This window comes from Dendroctonus ponderosae, unplaced genomic scaffold (genome assembly GCF_020466585.1).
Source record: "Dendroctonus ponderosae isolate FM_Combo_2020 unplaced genomic scaffold, Dpon_F_20191213v2 Dpon_F_20191213_7, whole genome shotgun sequence".
NCBI classification, from domain to species: Eukaryota; Metazoa; Arthropoda; class Insecta; order Coleoptera; family Curculionidae; genus Dendroctonus; species Dendroctonus ponderosae.
Window position 1 is genome coordinate 8,213,142 of NW_026018916.1, and position 26,816 is coordinate 8,239,957.

Consider the following 26,816-nt stretch of genomic DNA (forward strand, 5'->3'; position numbering starts at 1 on the left):
GAAAGCGCACTAATTTTACTAAATCAAAATAATTGTGTTGCTTCATGTTCATTTAATTTAAGTCATACATGGTTACCTATGCTAAAATCTGAAGTGGACCAGAGAAACATACACCCAAATTAAATTTACACCAAAATTATTAATTAACATTACCTCTATTAATTTAAACAATGAGATTAGGTCAAAGTCACATAACTGACAATTTGCACAGACGAATTATCAGAGCGAATTTTCATATACTGTATTATCCTACTATTGTTACACAATTTATTAACATACTCTTTTTTAGGTTCATTTAGGTTCTTTTGATAACGATAGCAGAAAATAGCTATCGAAACGTCAAGGTAATTTTTCAGATTAATTTCTCTACTAATTGGAATTTTCTCTTACAGCTTGAGCCTAAGTGTGTCGCAGGATACCCTCTAGGTGATAGTTCTTGATTACTTTTTGATAAATAATTCGTTCTTATTGCGAAATAGGAGCACTATTTATCAATCTGTAATAAAAGACGTGAGGGAATTCTGTCGAAAAAATTTTTGAGGCGAAATACCCAAAAAGAAGTTTGTAAAAAAATAGTTGAAATGTTTTAGGTGCTTTGTTCTTTCTAACTTGTAGTGCGGTGTATTATGAAGCTTTCAGAAAATTCATTTTTAACTTTAACGGGGTTTTGAGCTTTTCCTGAAATTATGAAAATTATGATGAATTAGAAATGTGATCATCTCTTACCGTCGTAACATGTTCCAGTTTTGTCGCAATTTACGTCGGCAGTTTTGGTGAGATTGTTCAACGTTGGGTCAATGGATGTATTGAAAACGACTGGAAGGGTGTTCTTTTCGGATCCAATTGCTGCTCCAGAATCTGAAATCGAACGTTACAAGTGTGAATTTTATGATTTACCTTTTTTTTAAATATATAAAGCCCTCTGCGGAGCAAAGAAATTAAAAGCACTGAAAAAACCTTTATAACGAAATGACTTGCATCTGCTCTAATGTAGTACTTATATGTAAATTTTATTTCCTCAAGGAATTTAAATTAAGCATTTAACAACGAATTATACGATAATTACAAGCTATAACTCTCCCTCCGTGGCATCTTTGCACTTTGTAGTGGGTACTTTTTATCGCCTATATAAAACAACCATGAATACGTTTTTATCTAATAACCACTTGGGTGAGACTAAGGCACGGATGGAATGTTTCCATTTTATAACCACCGGTAATAGTTGGTTATAAAATGAGGAATAATGTTATGTGCGAGAAGCCGCTTACCCCTTGATAAAACCTGTTTAATGATGCTAGCATTTGCTTATTGCTACGCGATAAACGTCTTGTCATAAAGCCACAGAAAAAGTATGGATTTGGAATTAAGATATTGAAAAAGCATCGGAAATGTTTGTACACTACTAGGCTTCATAAGTAACTGACTATCTTAACATTATTTGATAAATTCAAATATTTTCAGTTAATGTAAATATATTTATGTATCTTCTTTTCTGAGCAAGTAAATTTAATCATTATTTCAACAATCCATTCATCCCATATCTGCGGTCAAAGCGTACTTACTTTCACATGCATTTTCAAAATATGATCCAATTCTTTCTCCTCCATCGATCAAAGGCCTTTCTGCATTAAGATAAGTGCTGGGACCATCGGGTAAAGTTTTATGGTCCAGATGGAAAAGTTGGCAGTTATATTGGGATCCCTGAAAAATAAGGAAAGTCAATCATTGTTTCGGTTCATTATTTTCCATTCAAAATGAATTTGTTGCGTTCGTGAAACCTTTGTGTTCCGCCTTCTACATTAATTTAATCTTTTGTACATTTTTGTCCCCAATGCTTCGCCTTGTAATCCTCGTCCAGATTTTCGAAAAACTCGAGTGAAAAACATCAATCGACATTAAGAGTAAACATTGGAAAACTGACGAATCGTCTGAGGACTCATAGTTTCTTAAAACTCTTTAATTGATTGAAGCGCATTATTAAAGTCGATTCTGATCAAAATTGTTTAATTTAGTCTTTCCCATGTGTTATGGAATTCTTTCCAGTAATCTATTGATTTCTCAGGAAATTTCACTCGACGTTATTAAATAAACTTCCTTTACGATCCATTCAAGCATATTGCATATTAATTTGCCTTGATTATCAAGAAGCAGCTTCAATGAAGGGAAATGCTGGTCAATTTATTAGACTTAATTCCGGATATGGTCAATAGCAGGAAGCATTTTTTTTGTAAATTACTGATTGAGCGGCAAAATACACTTCTACTTACCAGTGGTGGGCCTTTGAACAGGAAACTCCTGCATAGAAATTCATTTTCGATTTCACATGCCAATCTGCATGCAGCTTCTGATGTCACTTGCAGTTCTTTGTCGGTGTAGTAGTTTAAGCCAGCATATTGAGCAACTTTGTCATCAGCCACGCCGATACGAGGAGTTTGGAAAATCCTATTACCTGAGGCGAAAAATACATTTATTGTTTATATTGAGCTAGCGCTCTAAGAAAGTTGGTTAAACAGTTTCGTGCAATGTTTGAACGATTCTCAAAACTCTACCTTTGCAAGCTTGATTGCCTTTGAGGCAAAGATTCTCAAAATAGTCCACTCCCTGAGCATCGACGAACTGAACGAATTGGCCTGCTGATCTTCGGTCAGTGTCGCTGAGTTGGCATTGTAGAGTTACGTAGTTGTATTCAACAGATCTGCAGGTAAATCGATGCTGGAAATTAAGAAACTGGCTCAGTACACCAAAATACGTGTTTAAACCTTGCTTATTTCAAATTGATTGACAGTTGTAGAGTTAAATAAGCTAGAAATCCCAATAACTTTATTCGCAAAACTCGAATATTATACATTGCACCGTCAATTTATCGCATAGATTCAATATTCACTGTCCTTTGATCCTGCAAATTTTCGAAGTAGGTGGTCCTATTTGTTAGTACATATTTATTCACTAATTATAAAAAAATTATCAAACTAATAAATTTTATTGATTATTACTTAATAATCATACTACGAATTCGCTGGTATGTATGTGTAAATCACTTGTTTTAAATGAGTTTGTAGGCCTGAAGAGGCATTTTTAAGGACGAAATTCGATTGCGGTTGGCAGAAATTTTGCAGTTTTGCTGTTTTTTCAGCCAATTTTTAAACTAATTTATAAAAAATTCATAAATTTTCGTAACAAAAGTCTGAATATGTTTTGTATATCGTATTTTTTCTTATATCTGTTTAGATGTTGATAATTTTGATCAGTATTGGTTATTAATTCTCCCAGAAAGCAACGGAAAAGGAAACAAAATAATAAACTAGATCATCAAATGAAATGATGATGAAATGATGAGATGCTTTATTGCTACAGAAAATTATTTAAATACACTGGCTTCGCAAATTTATCCCATATCTTAAATCTTCCTTGACTTTTTATTGTGAATATTTTCTCAGTCGGTGATCCGATTTGAATAATGTGTTTATCGTATTATAGCTCTATTTTCGGTCGAAATTTAAGTTATACTGTAAACGAAAAAAATGTTATTGACATATTGTACAGGGTGTTTAAATAATGTCATGTTTTCGTGGTCAAAGTTTAAATCTATCTGCGGGCAATATGGTGTAGCCGAGAGACAAAAATTGTACGATGGTATAGTCTCATCTATTGAGTAATTTGGATATTTAATATCCTATTTATCCTCAGCCATTCGAGAGATATAATTTTTTTATGACCGATCGATTTTTTCTTGTAAAACTTAGTTGCAAATTTTCACGCAAATCAAAAAGAGTGTCTTTTTATGACAAATATGCTGTGCGAACAACATGCAAGTTGATAGTTATTTTTTATGTTTATTTTTTCACTTCCTGTGCTCTGTCAATTAAGGTGTTAAAGTGTTAAAGTTTTTGTTCTCCAAAGGATAACGTCAAGCTAAACAGGCGATTAAAGATCCAAATTACTCGGAATTACATCATATACTTTTTTACGACTGTCCAATGGTTTATTAAGTCTGTTCTTGCATTTCTCGTAGGTTAATTTTCGTCCAAGAATGGAGCTATGATTCCATAAAATCAAAAAAACCAAAAAATCGTTCAAATCGTATTATCGATTGAGTATTCACAGTTAAAACTTAAGCAATGCGTTAAATTTGCCATGTAGTGAATATTAAAAGTAAAACGCAATACTGAAGAAAAAAAATGAAAATTATGTAAACCATTTGATTAAAAAGTTTTAATTTGGCCCTCATTAGCACATCAGTGGCAGCTACGAGACATTACCACGTAGGAGCAGCACAGCCCTTAGCAACTAATTAATTTTTCAGTCTAATTAGAAATTTTAATTAGAAGATTTTGCGGAATGGGAGCTGCATTGAGACACATCTGGAATGCCGCCTTAGCCAACTTTGCTAATCATTTTCGGTTAATTAACGGCACAACGCGCTCAAATGATTGTCTTTGAGCGCAAGAGCTCAGACCAGGAATACAAAAGTAGCAAATCTGAACTAATTAACTTTGAAAGAATGTAATTTGGTTGCGACATCGGAAGTTTAGAGCTCAATAAGCAGGCTTTACTAGGAATCAACCTAATGTTAGTACCTACCTCATTCAAGCACGCAGCTAGACAGGCTTCTTTGGTTGAAGTGTAGATGAGTGCGTTGTCTAGACCTCTAATCATTTTGTTGGGCACTCTTTCGAAAGCCCATGGTCTGAGGCAGATGTTATCACTGCGCAGCTGAAGCTTGGTCATGTAATACATGTTCACACTTCTTTGCGCCGTTGCTGAAGGATTGTTGGCCTGTGTTTCATTTTGCAATTGACATTGAGTTTCCTGAAAAAAAATGGAGTTTTACTAGTATGCAAAACTGCGGAAGTAGGCACCTTATTTTGTATCAGAGCATCTCTTAAGGGACGGATGTATGGTGCTTTTATTTTGAAAAACTCTTTTCGAGTTAGATTGTTGTTTGATTTAGTGATAAATTGTAATTAAGAAAGATGCTTCTTTGGTAATTATCAACTTTTAATATTAATTATTAATTACCGACAAAATTATTATAATTCCCAACAAAGCGACATCAAAACCAAAGAATAAATTAACTTAAAATGGAAATTGGAAAGTGTTGTGGAAGCTTTTGAGGTGCAACTACTTCTATACAAGACTTTGGAATTTATTTATGTATTGCAATTCTCTGGTGTTTACTGGTAGAATTATACATCTCCTCACACATCTGCCATAGGGCCTCTTCTTCGCGAAAAGCAGTATTCTGTATATGGACATTCTGATAAATAGAAAGAAAATGGTGCTTCGCTCTGACAAAGAAAACTAGAGCGAAAATTCGTTTCTGTGATGAAAATGTTTAAAGCTCTTTGGAAGAACCCAAAGATGAATCCCATATTTTATGAGAGACTGTATTTTGCTGAAGCAGAAAATTGTGAATGTCATCAAAGAGATAAGTTGTTCTAGTATTGCTATAAGATACATCAGCTCCTTAGTTTAAATGGGATAGATAGATAGAAATAACAATATTCCACCTCAAAAACCATTTCAAACCAACTAGTTTCCTGTTTTATATATAGACTAAGGTTTATGTTCATTCACCGTTCAATAATTTCTTTTCCCATGTCCTTCCATACACGATGACCTAAGTGTCATCGGCAAGCTGACATGCTTTAATTTTTTTTAGTTTCTTGTCTGCTAATCTTACTTGATTGCTTGCATGTTTTGATATATTTTTATATAACGTTTGATCTGGATCAATTCGATCAGTTTGATCTGCTTCAGTAATCCATTTATTAAATTCGGTGAAGATCGGAATATATTTTTTTGTAAACCTTTGCGGTGCCCCAATAAAAATAGTTGAGGTTTCTGGTAATTATGGAAATTAATAAAGGAAAATTTCATCAATTCATTTCAATTACATGTTTAGGAAATGTTTCCACTGGAATGTTTTGCTTCTAAAAAAGATCTAGAAAATTGCATAAAAATACCTTACACAATTAATGTTTTCTAATACAATTAATGCTTTCTAGTTAAAGCTTTAAGAATTATGTAGTATATTCCTGGAGTTTACAGTTTCTTCTGAGCTGGACGTTTTGGTATCAGCAATTTATCCATGTGCCGGGTTATTAATCTTATTTTGCCTACATTTAATATGGTTGATTCTATGCAAAATATCCATATAAATGTTGTAGCTCGGAAGGTGTTTTTGAATATCCCTGACGGTATTTTGTTTCATACGAATTTTGTACACGTTTGTATAAGAATTACTTCATAATAAATTATAAATTGATAAAGTTAGGACAAATAGCGTTTTGATACATGTTATTAATGTCAAGTGTTCTTCTCTAACGAAACTAATAAAATGTTGAAAGTGTGATGGTATATAAGTGTAAAAAAATCAATTGAATTTCCATTCTCCTAATCGAGTAGAATAAGGTAAACCAAGTGAAATTTAATACTTAGAGCGTATCTATAAAATTTTTACGCCCCAGCCAAAACATTTCAGCATTTCTTCATTTCCATGCAAACCGTAACCGCACGACTTCCGATATGTTTTACACACCTTTTTCAGAGATTACACACCTCTTTCAGGGAGTTATAACAAATTATGAATCATCACGAAAAGTAGCAGCGAAATGGATCCTAATTCGTGATTTTTTAAATTGATGCTTCAAGTGAACGATAATTGACGGGTCGGAGATGAAATAATATTAAGCTGTATTACTACAGTTTGATCAGACCTCGAACACGCGCCCAGTACACTTCGGAGGAATTGCCAAGGCTTTAATTAAGGATCCTTCATCGTTGATGATCAAATTACGGTATTTAAGCAGTCAAATATTTGAAGTAGGAGAATGAAGCCGAGTTCACCGAAAATATGATTGACTAAATTGTGCAGAGCCGTGAAATTAAATCGAAAATTGAGAGGATCTCGTCTATTCCAAGTTTCCGAGTAAATACGTTATGCAACAGTTTAATATTAATGACTTGGCGAGCCACTGAAAATTGCTTGCAGGTATATGGTTTTTTGGATCCCCAGTTAGCTGGGAGCAATAATAAACTAATACACCTAAAAAAGTGCTTGTAGCGGCTAATAATACTTTGTTAAGATATTGGTTACACATGTTTCAATTAATGAGATATTTTGATTAAGACCACCACACAGTTTCATAAGAAAATTAATTATACATTTTTTTAAGCATTTATTTTTTTTGGTCTTTTTACCTGGACTGGGATTAGCGGATTCAGGACAAAACTAAACGCAGCAGCTTGACAGTCGGGCTCCTCTCTACACCATCCTTGACATTCGTATAAGCTCAAGTTCTTCACTGTATAGTAGGTGTTCCCTCTATAGTCAAAGTCTGTCAATTTTTCGAAAGCTATCCGTCCTGAAAAAAAAATGAAAAAACATTGTTAACTCGTTTGCAAATGTTTAGTAAAACCAACACCAGATTAAGTGAATGAAAATAACGCTGAATGCGTTTCTCTTGTTGTAAACTCCAACTCATAAATACCCACCGACCTGTACACGCTACGTCCTAATCTCTTTGCATCAAATTAACGTTAACCAGCTAGTTAAAATAGAGCAATTGGAGCAACTGTATGTACCTAATGTACATGATCTAGTTTGAAATTCAAATTTCTCGACGGTACTTAGCTGAGCGATAAAATAGGTATTAAATCGTGCCACGCTAGATGGAAATCTTTATTGTTTGGGCTTTTTATAGGACACGATAACGATCTAGAAACCCCGCCAGAGGATGAGTATGGGGTTTTAAAAGGGTTATTGTTTTTTTTTACTTAAGCAGATATTTCGGAGCTATTACAGTACTTGCTGGGAAAACGAGGTGTAAATGAAACGCTGTTTCAATTAGCTTGACAGGTTTTTTCTAAGTTTTCTGATCTATACATTTATAACAACCGATTTCTCCAGTTCTTTTCTTGGTTTTTTTTTGGCAAATCTTTTGTTTGTGACAACGCACCTGCTAAAAGCAAAGGAAGTGCAGTCACCAAGGACCGTAAAAGTTTTGATTCCAACTTTTTATGGACCATTAATAATGGCTTTGTCGTAATTGGATCCGTCCTAATGAAATGATTTTTTGCGTTCATGTTCCATCACGTTGCAAACCCAAATTCAATTTAAAATTTCATACAGTCACTGGCAAAAAGCGTACTCATTATCTTTTCGTTTTCGTCTACAGTTAAACATTTCTAAGCCAGTGAATCTTAACATTTGAGGTCAATAAACGGTGCTGATCACTTGCCTGTCTTTTTTGTTTGCCTTTTCCTTGTTTAATTTTCAACCAGAAAATGTAATCGAATGAATATAATGTGCCGCCAATTTTCTTTTTCTACTTGTTTGTATATTAAGGCAATTGTGTATGTGAAAAATTAATTTGCTATTGATTGAAATTGTTCGTTTTTTGTTGCGAGTTTTTAAATTTACAAATTCTATTTGATGCCAGAACTGCTTTAGAAACAGTTATCTAGGATTTTTGGGTTTTAAACCGGCAAAGATTAATATTCGATAGCATTTTGCAGGCTCATGCCCAATGAGAGGGGAAAACGACTTCTTTCAGTTGTAATTTTTCAACAGTTTCAATATTATCTTCAGTTTTGCTGAATTTGCATATATTTTTGCAATGTTTATAAATTAAGATGTGCTTTCGAAATTGCTCTACGATGACAATTTTTTGGGTCAGGAACTCCAAATGCTCTTAATATTTTATATTTTTTAAGACGACAATTAGTGTGTTTTTTAGTAAAGTCTGGGTTTCGACTAAAGTCATGTTGTTCAAGTAACGGTATGTTTAAAGGGAAAGAGTTTTCTAACTTATGACGGCAAGATCTTTTTTTCAACATTGATATCGGGTGCTATAATTTATTTCAGTTTGTGTTTGCTTCTTTTTTAGAATTTTTGAATTAACTAAATCGTAACTTTTCCGTTTCAAATATTTGCTGAACCGTAAAGGAAAAGGCTCCGAAATTAAAGATGTCAAGGCTTAGCAATTTTAAGTTTCTGATATAAATTATTTTTAATTTTAAAAAATATTCATACAGTATTATAAAATATATTAACGTTTTGGATGTGAATGATCAAAATGTACTAATGGTGCGATTACAGATATTAAAGATTAATTAAATGTTAAAAATAAACCAATAAATCCGATTTGTGTGCAATGTCTTCTTATTGTTTGTTCATAAAAAAATAGGTATGGAGTAGTTTCCGGTCAAAATAAAAATCTTAATCTATAAGCAGTTTAAAAGTTAATCTGATTTGAAAATAAACCAAATACTTAGAAAAACGAGAATAACATTAATTTATATATTGCGAGTTTGCACTTAAAAAAATGCGTCAAAAAACCATTAGCTTTTTTATGTACAGTATTTATATACACTGAAATCTTAGGGGCTCAGAAATAAAAATTCAGTTTTGAAATAAGCGTTTTCATTGACAAATTTTCAAATAAAGCGGTAGAATATATTTTTTCAAAATGGTTCTAATTAAAGTCAGTTAAGTACAACTAAATAGTAATCAAGTTTAACAACAGTATGCTAGTATTTTAAAACACGCGGGTAGTTTTTTCCAAGAAGACAAATACATTTTTTTTTGCAAATTAACTCTGGGACAAAAAAGAAACCGATGCGATAAATATAATTTAATTTCAATTTTATATTATATATATATATACATAGATTTTTTAGGTGCGAATCGATTTTGATAATTTTTTGTATCAATTTTTATCAATTTTTATATCAATAATTAACCAATTTGAATTTTGTCAAAGGTTTGAATTGGTTTACCATTAGACATGTGATTATGGATGCCAAAAAAGGTGCATTTTTTTAAACGTTTTTCTACCTTGTGGAAGAAAATAAAAGCGAACTGAGATATCTCTACATGCCATTGTTAAGGTTCATATTTTTTTTTTTTTTTGATTCATGATGATTGTGCGGTTTAACAATAAATGCAAATTACGTCGTTTGGTAACCTTTTAAATAACATATTATATTTTTTACGTATTTAAAAGCAGATAATAGTAATTAAAAAGTTAATTATAATGCAATTTTAAAATTGAAAAACTTGAAACTTATTTTACATTTGATGAATGCCTAAGAAGAATACTGTTTGTTTATAGACAATTTATATCTGTAGAAAGCATATTCATTAACCATTCTATCTAATGATGTAATTAGAAAAGTTAATAATTTTTCATGGCCAATTATATAAAAATTTATCGGAATTACATTTGCGTTTTTGTTGCATTTTTTCAAAGATAAAAATTGCCTCACTCTATGTGAACATTTGATATAAACTCTTGGCTTTTGCGTATGACTCCCAATTAAGATGTCGTTGAACATATATCGGCATAATTTCCTATTCACTGCCAATGTTCTTATTACCGGAAGTACTCACAATTATTAGTAAGATTGTAGATTCAACTGAAACCTTGAAAGTTATTTCGAGAGTATTGAATAATTATCTAATAACACGATTATCAAGCAAAAACTCTTCCGTTTCGATAGAGTATGAGAAAATGAATGCGGAAATCCTAAACCTGCGGTGATCATTAATAATTCAAGATTCTGCACGATTAATTAACATTTAATAGTGGCGTTTTGCAAAAAATCTTTACATGGCGGCTCCTAAAGCTTATAATTAAAATCCTTATGTTCTAGGCGCCAGCAGGTATCCCAGATTTAGATTATTACTACTTATCTTTAAATTATCTATGTGGAATTTTTCGAAAACAAATTGATTATGACGCCAGAAAATTGTTAGTTGCATTATTAAATATGATGTATTTATGGGTGATGATTTTTTAAGTTTCTTTTCAATCATTTTGTTTTCAGACTAAGAGTTACATGCTGATTATTACTCTGATTTACATACAGGACAATTTTCATAGACCGGTTGCTAAATATTTAGTTATATTCAAATAATTCAAATCGTGAACTTATTTTGTTTTCGTTCTCATTTTCTTCGTCATTTATGTTTTACATGTTGATATTTTCAAATTTTTTAGTTTATATTTTTATTTTTTTTTATAAATTTGATTACTTTGCCTTCAAATGATAAAAAATTAGAACTGTTCTGTGATATTTTTATATAAGCATAAGCACACAACAAGAAGCAATATTATAAGAAATAAAAATATATAAATAAATAAAAATATTTTGTGTACTGTAACCAGTTCATACAAGAAATAAAGTCGTTAATTAAGCCGTATCTCATTTGAAAAATATTTCTACCACTTAAAAAAAGTTAAGCTGTTAAGCCGGTTAAATATATTTACCACTCGGGTGCGGAGACGAGTATTTAAAACAAAATACACACAAATTAAAACAATTTATAGGAAAAACTACATTCCAAACACGTTCTTAAGCTACTTAGCTTAAAAGACCATGTAGTTATCCATGTATAAGTTTTGGATAATCTTTATCAGAAACATAAATACAGATTTAAAGAAGTTTACCGGCTTTGAAGTAAAAAAAAATTGCTGGTTTATTAATACTGTTTCCCCTCGTTACGATGTACTGGAATTAAAGATAAATGCGTTCTTCGAGAAACTCATATAAAATAGTTTCGTGAATTACCCGTGTATATTAATAGTATTTCGAAATATTTTTGACTTACCTAAAGAATGATTAACAGCCAACGCTAGTAGTAGCCAAATTACAACTTGTATGGAATTCGCCATCTGAAACAACAAATATTATAAATAACGGTTTTCATTTTCAAGCACAGCCGAATCATGAAAAAATTGTAATTTAAACTGCGTGAATACGACTGCAGATGTTACACCAAAATTATATAAAAATCAATAATATATTTCATTAAAAGTGTGCTTGTCTGTTGCTACGTAAAACCTCACAATTAATTTAAAAAAAATGTATACCTATAATTTGACTTTCTCAAAATCAGACGACTGTGTTTGCACCACCAAGTTATGAGCATCTTTTTTATATACCTATATTCAGAATTTTTATTTGCCAAAGAAAACTGCTTTCTATTTATTACATTATTTGGATGTTCTGGAATTTATTTTTCAGGACAAATTGATCTGGTTTTTTGTCGTTCTTTTCAAACCTGTTTCCTATGCAGATCCTCATTTTCTGTTAAATATCCAAATTCTTTCAGAGTTACGCTCTTGCAGCATTTGATAAAAATTGCTGAGCTTCGCGGGCTTTTAGGCTACCATAAAAAACTGACGGCGTTTCTCAAGCACGAGAGGCGTGGATCTTCAGAAGTGTTTTGCGTTGAAGTTTGCGTTGTGCTGATGAAGTTTTCGAGGATGGCTCCTCTGAGGATGCAAGCCACTCGTCCTTGCGAAACGTGACTAAGACACTTTTTTCAGCAACAGTCTTAAACACGAAAAAATCAACAAAACTTCCGTTAGCTCGCAGTTTCAATTGCTCAATAGTTTAATTGTCGCTTATCACTTCTGTTAGCTTAGGGCGTGGTTATATTCGGAATACATAGATTTTATATTATCTTGAAATACATTGATGGTTTCAAAGTAATTGGAAAATATATTGTAAGATAATTCGTGCGCTATAAACCGGAGACATAATTGACTGCGACTTTGATTAATTATTCTAGATAATCAATCTTGGAATCTTTGTGGGTAAACGTTCTTAGCATTGACCTAAGATAGGCACTTAGTAATTTCTTCCAGTATTTTCCGTAATGTAATAATCAAGTTGATGAACTTGTGTGTTAATTATTGGAAAGAGAAATAAATTCATATCGCGTATGTTTTCGCTTTAGCCTCTATGTGCTGAGTATGTGCTACAGCAGCCACTGATGAACTGTCAGTTGTTCACACTCTGTATGATTTATGTACATAGAATAATAGTGCGATAGCCCGGACGGCTCAAGTGATTTATTTTATGCAGGATCATGATGTTGGCTCTGGCCGTAACCCGTAACGATACACGAGATCCTATTCAAAGTCGAAGAAAAATGCTAGGAAATGGCATTGTATAGGAGTGTCGAGAATTTTGCTATTTAAAATACGCTGCAAGTCGATAGGATGCAACCAGAACCGTGATTGTGTTAACAAAAATGAGATCGAGAAATAAACATTCAAGACAACGATTCTTGACAGTTGATTGTAATATTAAGCAGAAGCTTTGAATCGTACAACGAAGCTTTTTTATGACAAAGCTTCTATATTGAACCATCGACGGCAGTGAAACTATTTACTTTGAAGATTTATTTCAATTTACTTCATTTTTCAAATTAAACCTGGGCAGGCAGTAACAATAAACCGGGGACCGCAGGTAAATTACATGGTAGATTTGTGTGGTACATTTCCAACTGTTTACACTAGAAAATATGATTGTGGTTTGCAGATTTAAATTATTATATTGTGGCTTATTGTGGAATAACTCTTATATTAGCTGGTTTGCGTCTTTTTTCAACAGTGTCTATTACCGTTTATACGAGATATATTGGATTTAAACCAACTTGAAACCAAATATCGGCACACCAAACAGATTATTAAACTTTACACTTAAAGTACACTTGCATACATTTTTTTTATAAAACATTAATAATTCAGGTGCGATTGTATTATGATATAAAATTACTTCTGATTGAAAACTATTTAGAAAAATATGTCGTCCACTTTATGAATGCGGTAGCAAATTTAATTTCAAATTGAGCACTTAAACATAAGTAACATCGTTATATCATATTTTACTTGCAGCATTAAATAAATGACTTACGTAGAGTAAAACTGCTTAAGAAAATATGTCCTATTTTTTCTTTAGCTTACGCTTTCATTTATTTCTCACTTTTATGTAACACCATATTATTTCGATATTTATATGTTTGAAAAATATGTATTTAAATGGTTTTTTTTTCTCGTGGTATAAGGACATTTTTTGTTTCAATTAACCACTATATTGAAACAGTTAATTGGTTTTAAACCAATTATACAAGACCTTCCTTGCATACTTCTGTAATATTAAAAACTCCTTCTGAAGTATTTTTAATATCTGTTTTATGATGGTTTGTTTCGCGTTAAACAGAACGATGTATTACCTATTTAAGAAACTTAGAAAAGAAAAAGAATAATTGAGGAAAGAGAAATATGTGTAGTTTGATAGTTTTTTGAAAGTATTTATTCACCTTTTTTAGTAGCATTACAAGTATTTAAAATAACACTGATTTTACCATATGTCCTTTATCGTTGCTGAGTTTTTTTTGCAGTAAGATTAATTTTTTTATGAAAGAATAATTAACGAGTCTCTAACAGTCCATTATCCAGCAAGATAGTTATGGAATAAAATTTGAATTGATTTAAATTAAATTTGAAATACTAGTTTAAAGCTGAAGCACAATTTTTTCAGAAGTCCCCTTGTTCCAATAAAGTTTTCCAGGAATTCAAACAAAATAGCGGTGTAATAAAAACAGTGTTTAAAAGCGCAAAGCTTGAGGCCGAATGAATCCGAATACCCAAATCATATATCGACATGTGTTGGATTCGCGACAAAAAGTTCAATTTTAAATTGAATATTGCATCGATATCAATATGATGTTGCATAAAACATATGAACTAATAATCTGCAAAAAAACATCTGCCATATATTGGTTTTTAGCTAAACTTTCAATTTATTTATTAATCTCCATACCATATAGTAGGGTTTTTTTGACACTTTTGGGCTGAAACGAGTTGCATTCGATGTATAGATTAGCTACTAAAACTGTAATCAATGCGCGAAAGGGTGAAATTAAATTAGTTAAATATAATTTTACATATAATATTTTATTTAAAAAATCTATTCAACTATTTAAATAAACTGCTCAACAAAATAGACCTTACACCCACAAATTTCGACTAAATTTGAAAATGTATAAATTCTGATTTGCTGAGGGCGATTTGATTTCAGTTTGAAGCATTATTTACTACAATTATTTTTCGATGAGTGCGTGTTTTTGCAAAAAAATCCTGATTCGGGTCAACTTTCTACACGGTGGCTAATGAAAGAATGCAAAATTTGCTGAAAGTTCTAAATGCTATCAAAAAATGGACAAAAAAAACGTTTTTTTTTGTATTTCAACGCGACAAACATTAAGACGAAAAACTCAGAAACTTTTTTCGAGTTCGAGTTACGTTACGAATTTTTCGACCGTCTCGATTCTGAAATGCTTAATTTGTATTAAACACTGATTAACAAAAATCAAATGGAACTAGATAACGCTTCAAATAGAAACCAAATCGGTATAAGCAATCAGAATTCATCCACTTCCAAAGTTAGGACAAATTTGGCTGACCAGAGTGATCAGACAGTTTTACCATTAATAAAAAAGCACGAAAAAAAATATCACAGTCTATAAACAGAGCAAAAACGACTAAATATGAAAAAATCAAAGGAAAGCTTGTAAAAGCAATTTGTAGTTAAGCTAATATTATGTAGGTCAAGCGGCACTATAGATACAGCAAAACAAATTTCTTTGTTAAACATACAATAAACCTTATTGAAATGAAATAGGCACAGAATTGTCTCCGTTCTTTCCAAGCGGATGTTTAAAGCCTCTCGTAAGAATTTTTCAAAGAAAGAAAAAGCTTCAATTAGCCAGCTCAATAACTAAATGCAAATTTCATGCTGCTTGGACATAAACTAGAACATGTTATGCTAAAAATCAGTTCGGAGAAAGCGACTGCTGAGAGTTTGGAATTATTCTACAATTTATGGCATAGCAACCCATTAATGCAAAATCAGTAATAATAGGTTTATATAAGTAAGCGCCTCTAATATTTTTAAATACCTCAGCAGGCTTTAATTGCTTCAGCCAGTAAAAAAAATGTATTCACGTTTTTATATGCAATTCTGTACAACTGTACTGTTGTCTTCAACTTCAATCAATAATAAGACAGTGGAATTGATTTTAATGGTTGTTAAATTGTATGAATTAGCTGTAGCTTTAGTGGGGTTTATGATCATGACAAAACCTTGAGTATTTTATTTTCTTTGCGTTTATGAAATAAAGTTGCTCAACTGCAACAAGTTGCTGCAATTTTAATAATTGTATCATCTTTAGCAAAAATATAGAAAACTGGTCGGTTTGTAAATGTTTTCACTTAATCAACCAAACTTTCCAGATTAAAAATAAATTTTATGTCGATTTCTAGTTATTTCAGTCAACCTTTTTGCTGACCAAATGGTCCGATAAAACGTATGCAGCATAATTTCCAGTTTTATGTTGAAATTCAACTTTATGAAATTTTGATGTGAGGCCATTTGAGATTTCCTGGCGCTCGTTCCGTTCTTGATTCTCATATCTATGTAGGAAGTGGAACGGTATTTGTCTGTAAAATGTTAACGGAATATCTAAAATATTCGGTATAATCTGTTCGGGAGAAGGCGAATTTTAATATTCAATGAAATGTACGGCAAATACCAGAAATTCTCAATTACCTTCCAGCAAGATTGAAGAGAGATGCCAAAGCATTGAATGAATAAGTAATTAGTGGATTAAACGTGATTATATTTTATGTGAAAAATTGGCTAGGAATCTTATTTTGGATGTTTTATTCTGAAAATAATTATTCTCAATTGATGTTCTCTTAATGTACGTATTATTCGATAATTGTGTTGTTATTCGTAACAATTATTCTGGTTCTGTTGTTTAGTCTCTTTGACATACGTTTACAGTGTATTTTAAGAAAAACCGAGCACATTTGCATTTGTATGAAGGCAACAAATAGATACCAATTACACGTTATGTTTAACTTTATAATTGTGTCATCATGTATCTATAAAAAGCAACCCAAAATTAGGCCTGAAATATTTTGTGAGCATTATCAAATTTTGTGAATTAAAAAAATAGAATATATTAAAACTATTTGAGTCAAAACCGACACACGGGAACAGAAGTAGTAACTATTTAATTTTGAATGTTTGCAAAATTATCGGGTTTTTCTGAACATTAAAACTACAGGTTAACAAAAGAGGAGATTATAGTGATGAATACATTCAAGTATCTCGAAACTGGTAGCAAACAAAGGTACAAAAAGCAGGCGATCAAATTGTTGAATTAGTGAATTAATTAGTGAAACATCAATTTATTTTGATAAAACATTAATTTTTCTATGCACTTTCTTATATGGGCCTTTATAACATCTTGAATAAGTCTAAACATTTAGATGTTAAGCTAAAATGCTGAAATAAAAGCAATTAACATCACACTTTACATAAAGCTGACAGATTTTATACTTTTTATGAAGCTTTCATTATTTAAATTATTTCTAAAAAATAACATATTTTGCTTCGATTTTTTCAGATGAAGTATGAAGTCAAAATAAGCAACAATAGCTCATATGTTCAAGTCTTATTTTGGAAACTATCGATTTATTAATTATTTATCATTAACCAATTAAAAAATCAATTTTTAAACATCTACTGAAAAACGTTTACGCAAAGAAATTTAATGACCGTTTAGTCTTGATATAAATTTAAATTATCTGATGGTACAGTGATAGTGTAACGTGGAGCTAACTATGGAAGTACAATCTAAACCATCTGTATCCCGCACCACCCAGCTTTTTATCAAGTTTTGCTATCAGATCTCATTAGGCAATAATGCTTTTTAGCTCCTGGTCTATAACTAGTAAATTTATCTTCTGCAATGCAATTGGAAGTTGCCGGTGTAAATTAACTGTTTCATTAACTGTGCTGATAATAAAAGTCGATTTTGCCGATCGATTTTTTGCTTTCGCAGAATATCTGCGATGCCACTGCTGAGACGAACGGTAGATGTCAAGAGATGCGTGACTTGTTCTGACAAGATTGTAAAATGGATTGGTTGGTGGAATTTACAGTCTGAACATATAGCATGGCACGTGAATATTAGATAATAAAAACCTTTGTTTTTGGGCACATTGATTCGACGCTTAATATTTAACCTTGACCCTTTATATGAGCTAAAGCCTTCACACTTTTCTTTAGTTTTAGAGTTTCTTCTTCTTATTAATATCTTCCATATTTTAATGTAAATGTCTATACTCAGTTTTTTTTTGTTTGTGTTCATCCTTCCATCGATAATGCAGCGATATGACAAATTTCTCAGAAAGTAAAATCAGCGTTATATATGGAATGTAGATGCAAAACATCTTTTTTGGTGTTTTTAATTTATTTTTCAGATATTTCGAATTACACAAGCCAAACTTGTGATCTACATAAAAATTTCCACATTTTCAAGCAATAAAGCTGTGAGGTCACTATCGCAGGTAATTAAATGTAATTACCAGGCATCTTAGGACGAACATGGTGCAACGTTTGGTGGTATGAAGCGGTCTAAAGCATAGAGTAAAGTCTAATTAATTTTCCCTCCTCAATGCATAACGTATAAGCGCAATTTCCTATCCAGGATCATCTCATGGTGTAATTAATGAATAATAAATGTGTGAGGGTCGATCAATCATGGTGATTGGGGGGCAAGTAAAAAGGAGCGTCAGAATGCCTCACTTTTTACAAAAAATCAAATATACTAAGATATTTTGCTTGCCACTAGCTCATGATTGATGCTTGACTTAAAAAAGGAAAACTTACTCTCTCGTTGAATACGATCGTTGAATGCGATTTCAATAAGAATAATATGGAAGTTACGAAACTCCTTTGTGAAGTTTTCAATAACAATTCCTATTCAGAACTTTTTTCCTCTAAAGGTCTTGTGTATATAATCAAAAAGTCGAAAATATGATAATTTTGAGAGGCAACGGGCTCAAGTTGGGACATAAGCGAGGGGTTTATTCTTTGAAATATGTGTTCATGTGACAGGAAAAATACCATTGCCAGATGTTAACGCACAGTGAATGTTTGCATAAATAAAAGATATTGACGCGCTTTTCCTGGACTATAAAAGCTTAAAACAGAGTTATTTAAATCTGGTTATTTGCTGTATGGTTCTACCGGGGCGAGTATGAATAAAATGAAATTTTTGAATTGTTTGCAACAGTCCAAATAAGTGGATTAAAATTCTATTATTAATTTTATTTCGGCTTCATGCAGGACGTTACATTGTCATTATTTTATGCCCATATAGCTTTATTTGAAGTCATTAAATTCAATTTTTGTCAATACTTTTATATTGACTGGCGGTTTTATGAATAATCGAAGATTTGATTTTTTCAGGTTTTTTGCATGATTTCCAAAAAGAAAATGTTTTAATTTTAAATCGTTCATAAGTCTAATTTTGAGTTAAAAACCTATATGAAATAGCCATCACTAAATAGGTTTTTCAATGCTTTATTTAGGAGCAATAATTGTAATCTTTGAAGAGGTTTTTCAGTTTATACTGCCACTTTAAAACGATTAATTACCTTAATTTTTTTTACCTTTACTATGTGTAATGACTACCCATTTAATGATACCACATCAAGCAGGTTTAAATAGTCCTTTATGAAGAAAAGGAAAAATATAAATAATTCTTTATATAATCATAAACATTTATTTATTTTAATTGATTCTATATAATATTCTTTTTAGCCTTCTTATCTCTTCAATCTCCTCATTTTTTTTAGGGATCCTGATCATTTTATGCATATCGATCTAGTAGCTATTGTATCCTGCCTGTCAATATTCAACTCCTTCAAGAGATACTGTTTAAATTATACCTCTAAAATATAAATACACATATTACTGCTGAAAATAATATTATTGTATATTCAGAAAAAAATTATATTGGCATACATTTTCTGGATAGGCACATAAAGTTGACGATTTTTGAAACTTTACGTTACGTTTCGGATTGGAACTTAAATTCGTCTACGAAAATGTCCTGAGTGGACTTTACAGTCGTTTTACAATTAAACTCTAGAAAAATTTGGATACGAAATTGGATAAAATGTCCATTTTATTTTATCCAATAATCCATTTTATCTAAAGAAATTCCTCGGTCTCAAAGACACGCGAATAGTTCGTGACTAAAACCGCCTAAAGCATGGATGTTGTCTAAAACATTCTTTCAATAAATGGAATATACCAAGCCATTTTAATTAAATAGTTTATTCTCATCCTACCCCAATCGTTGAATAGAGCACATATTTACGGAAGTTTGGCAAAGCATTGTATGGTTTTGGATCAAAGAACGAAATTCCCCGTTTGGTTTTGTGTACGCTTTGAAGTTCAGTATCTGTTGTAATGAAATTGAGATTTGAACGCCAAAAAATGGGGGCTAAAATATTTGCACGCAATAGGGATTTTTGAAATTCGCTTAATTGGGCCAAGCTTTGCTGGAAAGTATTGAAAAAAACAGAAAATGCTTTAGATTATTTATAGGTTCCTCTAAATTTATCCTCAAAAAATTTGTAATATTATTTAAACGTCCTCTTGAAGCTTATGCTTTCATATTTACTACTTATGGTAAAATGATCTAAATCACTATTGAAATGAATGTAAAATGTAATTGTGTTTTAAATTCCTAAAGGCTCCCATTTTCTTCACTTACTTGATTTATTTTTTGATACCTTTTATAAAATTGGAGATCAATCCGCTCTGAAAATGTTTTAAACCGAAGTTAAATATACAAGTAAGTTCTTAATAAAATTAGGTAAATTGGTGTTCTAACAAGGTACAATTAATTTCTTTGGGTATCACCGACTTTATACAGAAGTACCTTGAGAGATTTCCCTGCGCAGACTTCGAATTTGTTACACCTTCCGTGTCTCCTCCATTGAACTTGAGTGATCATCTATTAATTATTTTTGGTCTTTTTGATGCCAATGATCCACTTAAATAAAAAACAGTGTATAATCTCAAGTTAATTTAGTCACCTCCACTTGCAGTAACCCTCAAGATTCCACCAATCGTTTACCTGCATTAACGAATAATCCGTTACGAATAATGAAGTTGTCATTGTCAACTATTCAAAGAATTGCAATGTCGTGTCGTACTGAAGGTCCCGCAAAAGGCTCGGAAAAGTTCATAAAAAGTGTTTTTGCTCGCAGCATTTTTGATTCGCGTGGAAACCCCACTGTAGAAGTGGACCTTATCACAGAATTAGGCTTGTTCAGAGCTGCAGTACCATCTGGAGCCAGTACGGGGGTTCATGAAGCTTTGGAGCTACGAGATGACATCCCGGATCAGTATTTGGGAAAAGGCGTGTCTAAAGCTGTGGAAAATGTGAATAATTCCATTGGTCCTGAACTGGTGAAGCAGGACTTTGATGTAACTCAGCAAGAGGAGATCGATGAGTTTATGATTAATCTTGATGGAACCGAGAATAAATCCAAATTTGGTGCCAATGCAATTCTGGGCGTTTCTTTGGCGGTTTGCAAAGCTGGAGCTGCAAAACGCGGATTACCACTCTACCGACATATCGCCGATCTAGCTGGAAATAAAAACCTCATCCTGCCAGTCCCGGCATTCAATGTTATTAATGGAGGCTCACACGCAGGCAACAAGTTAGCTATGCAGGAATTTATGATTCTTCCAACGGGAGCTTGCTCGTTCACAGAAGCTATGAAGATGGGCAGCGAAACCTACCACACCCTCAAGAAAATCATCAAAGACAAATACGGGCTTGATGCTACTGCCGTAGGTGACGAGGGAGGATTCGCCCCTAATATAGCCAACCCTAAAGACGCTTTAACCATCCTTAATGACGCCATCGCCAAAGCTGGATACACTGGAAAAATTGAAATTGGCATGGATGTGGCAGCTTCAGAGTTCTTCAAAGACGACCTGTACGATCTTGACTTCAAAAACCCCAAAAGTGACAAAAAGAATTGGATTAAAGGGGAAAAACTGATGGGAATGTATCAAGAATGGATCAAAAACTACCCGATTGTGTCGATAGAAGACCCGTTTGATCAGGACCATTTCGAAGCCTGGAGCTTAATGAAGAGTTGCACCAGCATTCAAATTGTTGGTGACGATCTCACTGTCACCAATCCAAAGCGCATACAAATGGCTATAGATAAGGACGCTTGCAACTGTTTGCTACTCAAAGTCAATCAAATTGGTACGGTAACTGAAGCAATCAGAGCGCATTTATTGGGCAAGCAAAATGGTTGGGGCACGATGGTTTCCCATAGATCTGGAGAAACTGAAGATACTTTCATAGCGGATTTGGTGGTTGGACTGTCCACAGGACAAATTAAAACAGGAGCACCTTGTCGCTCAGAACGCTTGGCAAAGTACAACCAAATTTTGAGGATTGAAGAGGAGCTGGGGCCTAATGTGCGATATGCTGGAAAAGCATTCAGAAGACCATCCTGCTAATTGTGAATCTGCTGGGTTGTTTTATCATTTTCAAGAAATATCATGGGAAATTTCTGTAAAAGTTTTTTTGATAAGTGGGCCAAAAACAAAATTTTCTGTAAAAGTCATGGCAATAAAACTTACAATTGTACAAGAGCTATTTCAGTTACCTGAATTATTATACCTGATGCAGTTGTAATATTTCGTTTTGTATTTATTGAAATCGTTCCTAACGTTTAAAACTAGCATGTCTGCAAATAATAACAAAATTTGCTAAAAACATTGAGAAATCAAACAAAATCTTCTAATTAAAAAGGATTTTGTTAGTGTTTAGCATCACTAACTAATAAAATGTTGCCAGTTTACAAAGTTTGATTGATTGATAATGATGAACATCCAAATGTTGTATGCAAAATTGACTTGCATGAATGCATTGAACATGCAAAATTGACTTAATTAACTACTTAATTAACTTGCCAGCAACATTGCAGTTTTTTAAATAATAACTAAATATTGTTAGTATTTCTCATAAAGATTATGCTATATTCATTATATTCACAAATTAGAAAATGTTTCAATTTTGTTCCTAAACATAATATACGCCACAAATAAGAAAATACGTTTAAAATAAATACATTTCATTTTTCGTAAAACTTTCAAGTAGAGATTTCAAAAAAGCAAAAAGAAAATCCATATCAAATCAATTGAAACAGTAAAAAAACGTTCAAATAACCCATTAGACACACCTATTTCATTCTTCAGTTATAATCGTGAATTATTTACTAGCTTAGAAATAATAAGGACAAATCGGTAAACAGATGTGCGACTTAACAGTTACCATTTATCGCCTTGTAATACTTTACATTTATGTATAAAGTTTCTCACATGACAGTGAAATATATTGTATTACCTACTTAACGCAATACGTTATATCCTCTTTTGATTTGGATGATGGTTGTAACCAGAACTGGCACCGTTATGTTTAATGTGATTTTTATTCGACATGCTCGATGTAGCCAAGCTTTCGTGATTTTTTTGGAATTCCTTTCAAGTAGGTCAGTAAGTTACACCGGTCCAAAAGTATGCACTTTTTGATGCAAGATTTAATGTGCAACAATTATTTAAAAATTCAGTCATTTGAAGTCGAAGCAGAACATCAGCGGAATTATTTTGTTCAAAAAAATTCTGAGAATCTTAGTTGAACGCATGTTGCTCAGAATTGTTTCAGTTTTTTGTCATGGATAACGTATTTTGATTTACAAGCACGATTTATGATATTAATGAATGTAGCAAAAATGCATATGAAATAAAATATCTGAAAACATAAAGCAAGCAATCAAAGGTTCAAACAAAATTAAGTTTTGTTCAAAGAAAATATTACTTGATTTGAAAGTTAAAACACAAAACAATCCTGTAATGCAATTGTTGCTTCCAATTAAAATGGATAATTTACAAACGTATTTGCCAATATAACGACACATTTTTGTAAAAGTTAGTAGTTTATAATTTCTCACGTGCAAAACACGATTTTTGATAAAATGATCTGATTATTACGTTACGATTGAGTTACTTCAATAACTAAAAACTTAAATTCAATTTTTTGAACTGTGTGAATCGAAATGTATTTTGCTTTTAGATTTGCTTTATAGCATGGAAATGGTCACTGTATTTTACAATAAGTTGCGTACTTCAGATAGATTGGTAGCAACTTTGCTGGTCATAATTCCCAGACTTTCATGAAATATTTTTTGTGATTCAGAAGCAATTTGTGATAATTTTTTCACATCTAAGGCGCTGAAGCCAACACTAAAAGGATAAAAACATTTTATTTGCACTGCAAAATAATACGCCCGTAAACTGTATAATATTGTCGCGAAACATTAAACTCTATCCAAAAATTATTATTATAAAAAAAATTATATTAATTTTAATTTCATTACAAAATAATCCGAATTTTTTTAAATATTTTTTGATAATCCCGCATTTTGCGCCAGTAAATCTCATGCTATGGTTCCTATGGTTAATTCTTAACATTAATAAGAATTAATTAAAAATCTTCTTAATATAGTTGATTGTGCTATTGATAAAATATATTTTTTTAACTTATCCAGTTGTTGTCTTCAAAGGTCCCTCGCCTCACTTGGGGTTAAAAACTAATTCATAATATTTGAATTTGCCAACTTTTAAAAACTTACTGTCGAAGCTCGGCGTATTTTTAACGGCACCAGCAATTTTTCTACTATAAAACTCTTTAAAATTAAGCTGAGAAAATACTTGCGGCAAGTGCTCTAAATGGGCAAAAGAGCACTAAAACCCAAACTAGCGGCATTGTAACTTTAATATTTTCTTTCAGAAGGCGGTTTTTGAAATTAAAAAAACTATCTGCCCCAATTTTACTTAGGGATCTTATAAGTTAAGTTATAAACTCTTGTGTCGGTAAACTTAGCAATTGCATTTTTTCTATTTATTGAAACTTTGTTTGCTTGCTTTGGCATTAAGTCAAGTTGGATATTTGGAGGAGAAAACGCGAATTGGTAAAATCTGATTAATCTAAAAATGTCTTAATGGCAAATTTTGGGAGTTTCATATAATTTTTTATTTCTGAAACTGTCTTACGTTTTAATCAATAATCGCTTTTTTTCGTGCTTAATTGTTGTTGATAATGTTAACATCATGTGTTATCACTATGTTGTCCTCGATTATATTTACACAACAAGCAGATTCATGTAAATTTTAGAAAAAATTAGTCGCCTAAAAAAGTCACAATCAAGGAATATTAATTCGCATAAGCTTCTTTTATATGCTTAAGAGCTGAAGTCAGTGAGCTTTTGAGACAATGTGGAAGTATTTCTGTTGATTTATCAGCATAAAAAAGTTAATTGAATATTGAAATCTGATTTTTTGAGAATTTCTGTTTTTAAGGAGGTAGCTTGAGTTGCAAAGAAAATAAGAAAAACCAATATCGTTCCTGTTGCAGAATTGTCCATCTAATAATAAAGCTAAATTAATTTGTATTGATAGATAGATAGGAATTTTGATAAATTACTCTGTAAGTATCAAGTTAGTTCACTATCCGTTGTTATACAAATCATTACGTTCAGGTAGAAACGTCGACAAGGTAGTTAATTAATATTCAATATAGTAGACCCTATGAACCTTTAAACATATCAAGTTATCACACGGAAATCCGCTTGAAGGGAAATTAATTTAATAGAGAAGTCTTGTAAAATGTATTATGTTGAAGGGTTAGCAACGGGGCGTGTGGTTTTGGTAACTGATTAGTTCAGAATTTAATACGAAAATTACCCAATCTTATCCAGGGTGTCGGTTCTATTAGAAAATTCAATAGTTTTCACCTGCTCATACGTGTTTGTGGCAGTTTTCACTCTTTGCCAAAAATATTCTAGACCATTTAAAGCTTGATTGTGGTGTATTTTCTCCAAGTTTTCTCTAGTTTGCTAATGCGTAATCAAATAGACATTTGAAATCTCGTAAATTTTACATCTAGCAATGACACCTTTTTCTCTAAAAATTTGAATATTTTCGTCTGGATTTGTTAAATCAGTAAGTGAATCAGGGGCCATCCTAAAATGCATAAAAGTTAGCCTCAATAAAAACTGTGTTATAACCACACGTATAACGGAAAGTAATTGAAAATTGTCCACGTTTAGCCTCAAACATATTTAATAAACGATCATTTGCAGAGAAAATATCAGCTTTGTAGCACACGCTCATTAACAAGCAACGTATGGAATAACTGAAATAATGCTCTTCGGTATGGTACGACGGTAGTAGAAATATGTGAATCAATTAAATTCAATGGGAAATTACCGAAAACTGTTTTACCATTTAAGGTTACGGCTTTGATGCAATACGTTACGGAACCTCTCGAGAACCTGATGCACTTGTATGGCATTCGCGTCAGATGGTACAACTGACCTACATGGTCGTTTTCATTCTCCCGAGGATATTGAACTTGAATTTAAAAATAAATCCATCTGTACTAGAAATTATTACAGATTGGAATTTGCCACATTGTAAGCGGGGTATTGTTGTAAATTGCGAAGAATTCTTTTGTACGAATCTTTAGGCAATTTTATTGCTACAATGTGTGTACGATATAACCTACTGTTGATCAAAGGAAAAGAACTCATCAAGAGGAAATATGTTGGTTGATTTTTACATGTTACAACATATGTATTCCACAATACATAGCAATCTAGGTCATACAGTCCTTTCGTTGCATGACGTTGCGTATAATATAATATAATCGACAAAAACATTTTAAACACAAAATCGAGTTTTTGTGTTTAATTCAAATCTACCGGTTCCTCAGTGAAATGTTTATAACTTGAAGTATCTGCTTTATAACGGTGCAATAAAGAACAATTTTTATTCCTGTGGGGAACTGCTTAATATTCAGAACCATAAAATCAAATGTCCAATTACTCTGAAACTGGAAATAGAATACATTATAGTCTATGTATATCTGATTAGTCTTTAGATTTATGGTCTTATTGTGTCGGAAGTGTTTTGTAACTTAAGCAGGTTGTTCTCGTTTGGAAGTCGACGAGTCATAATAGATAAATTGCACTGTGTAATGCATAAATATGACAAAATAG

At 32.0% G+C, this 26,816-nt stretch overlaps 2 protein-coding genes across 2 annotated transcripts in view; one reads left to right on the forward strand and one right to left on the reverse strand.

The window, feature by feature from the left end:
• The window catches only part of LOC109546150, an 87,707-nt gene that overhangs the window by 10,211 nt on the left and 50,680 nt on the right, over positions 1-26,816 (reverse strand). The window contains exons 2-8 of the mRNA XM_019916989.2: positions 11,618-11,681; positions 7,204-7,367; positions 4,582-4,809; positions 2,550-2,712; positions 2,268-2,449; positions 1,563-1,701; positions 727-858 (exon numbers count right to left, since the gene is read on the reverse strand). Of these exons, the coding sequence (XP_019772548.2) occupies positions 727-858; positions 1,563-1,701; positions 2,268-2,449; positions 2,550-2,712; positions 4,582-4,809; positions 7,204-7,367; positions 11,618-11,681 (1,072 nt within the window). The remainder of the gene's footprint in view (positions 1-726; positions 859-1,562; positions 1,702-2,267; positions 2,450-2,549; positions 2,713-4,581; positions 4,810-7,203; positions 7,368-11,617; positions 11,682-26,816) is intronic.
• Positions 20,821-22,345, forward strand: LOC109546154 (enolase). The gene has a single exon (XM_019916992.2). It carries the CDS (start codon positions 20,836-20,838, stop codon positions 22,213-22,215), a length of 1,380 nt encoding a protein of 459 aa, XP_019772551.1. The 5' UTR covers positions 20,821-20,835; the 3' UTR covers positions 22,216-22,345.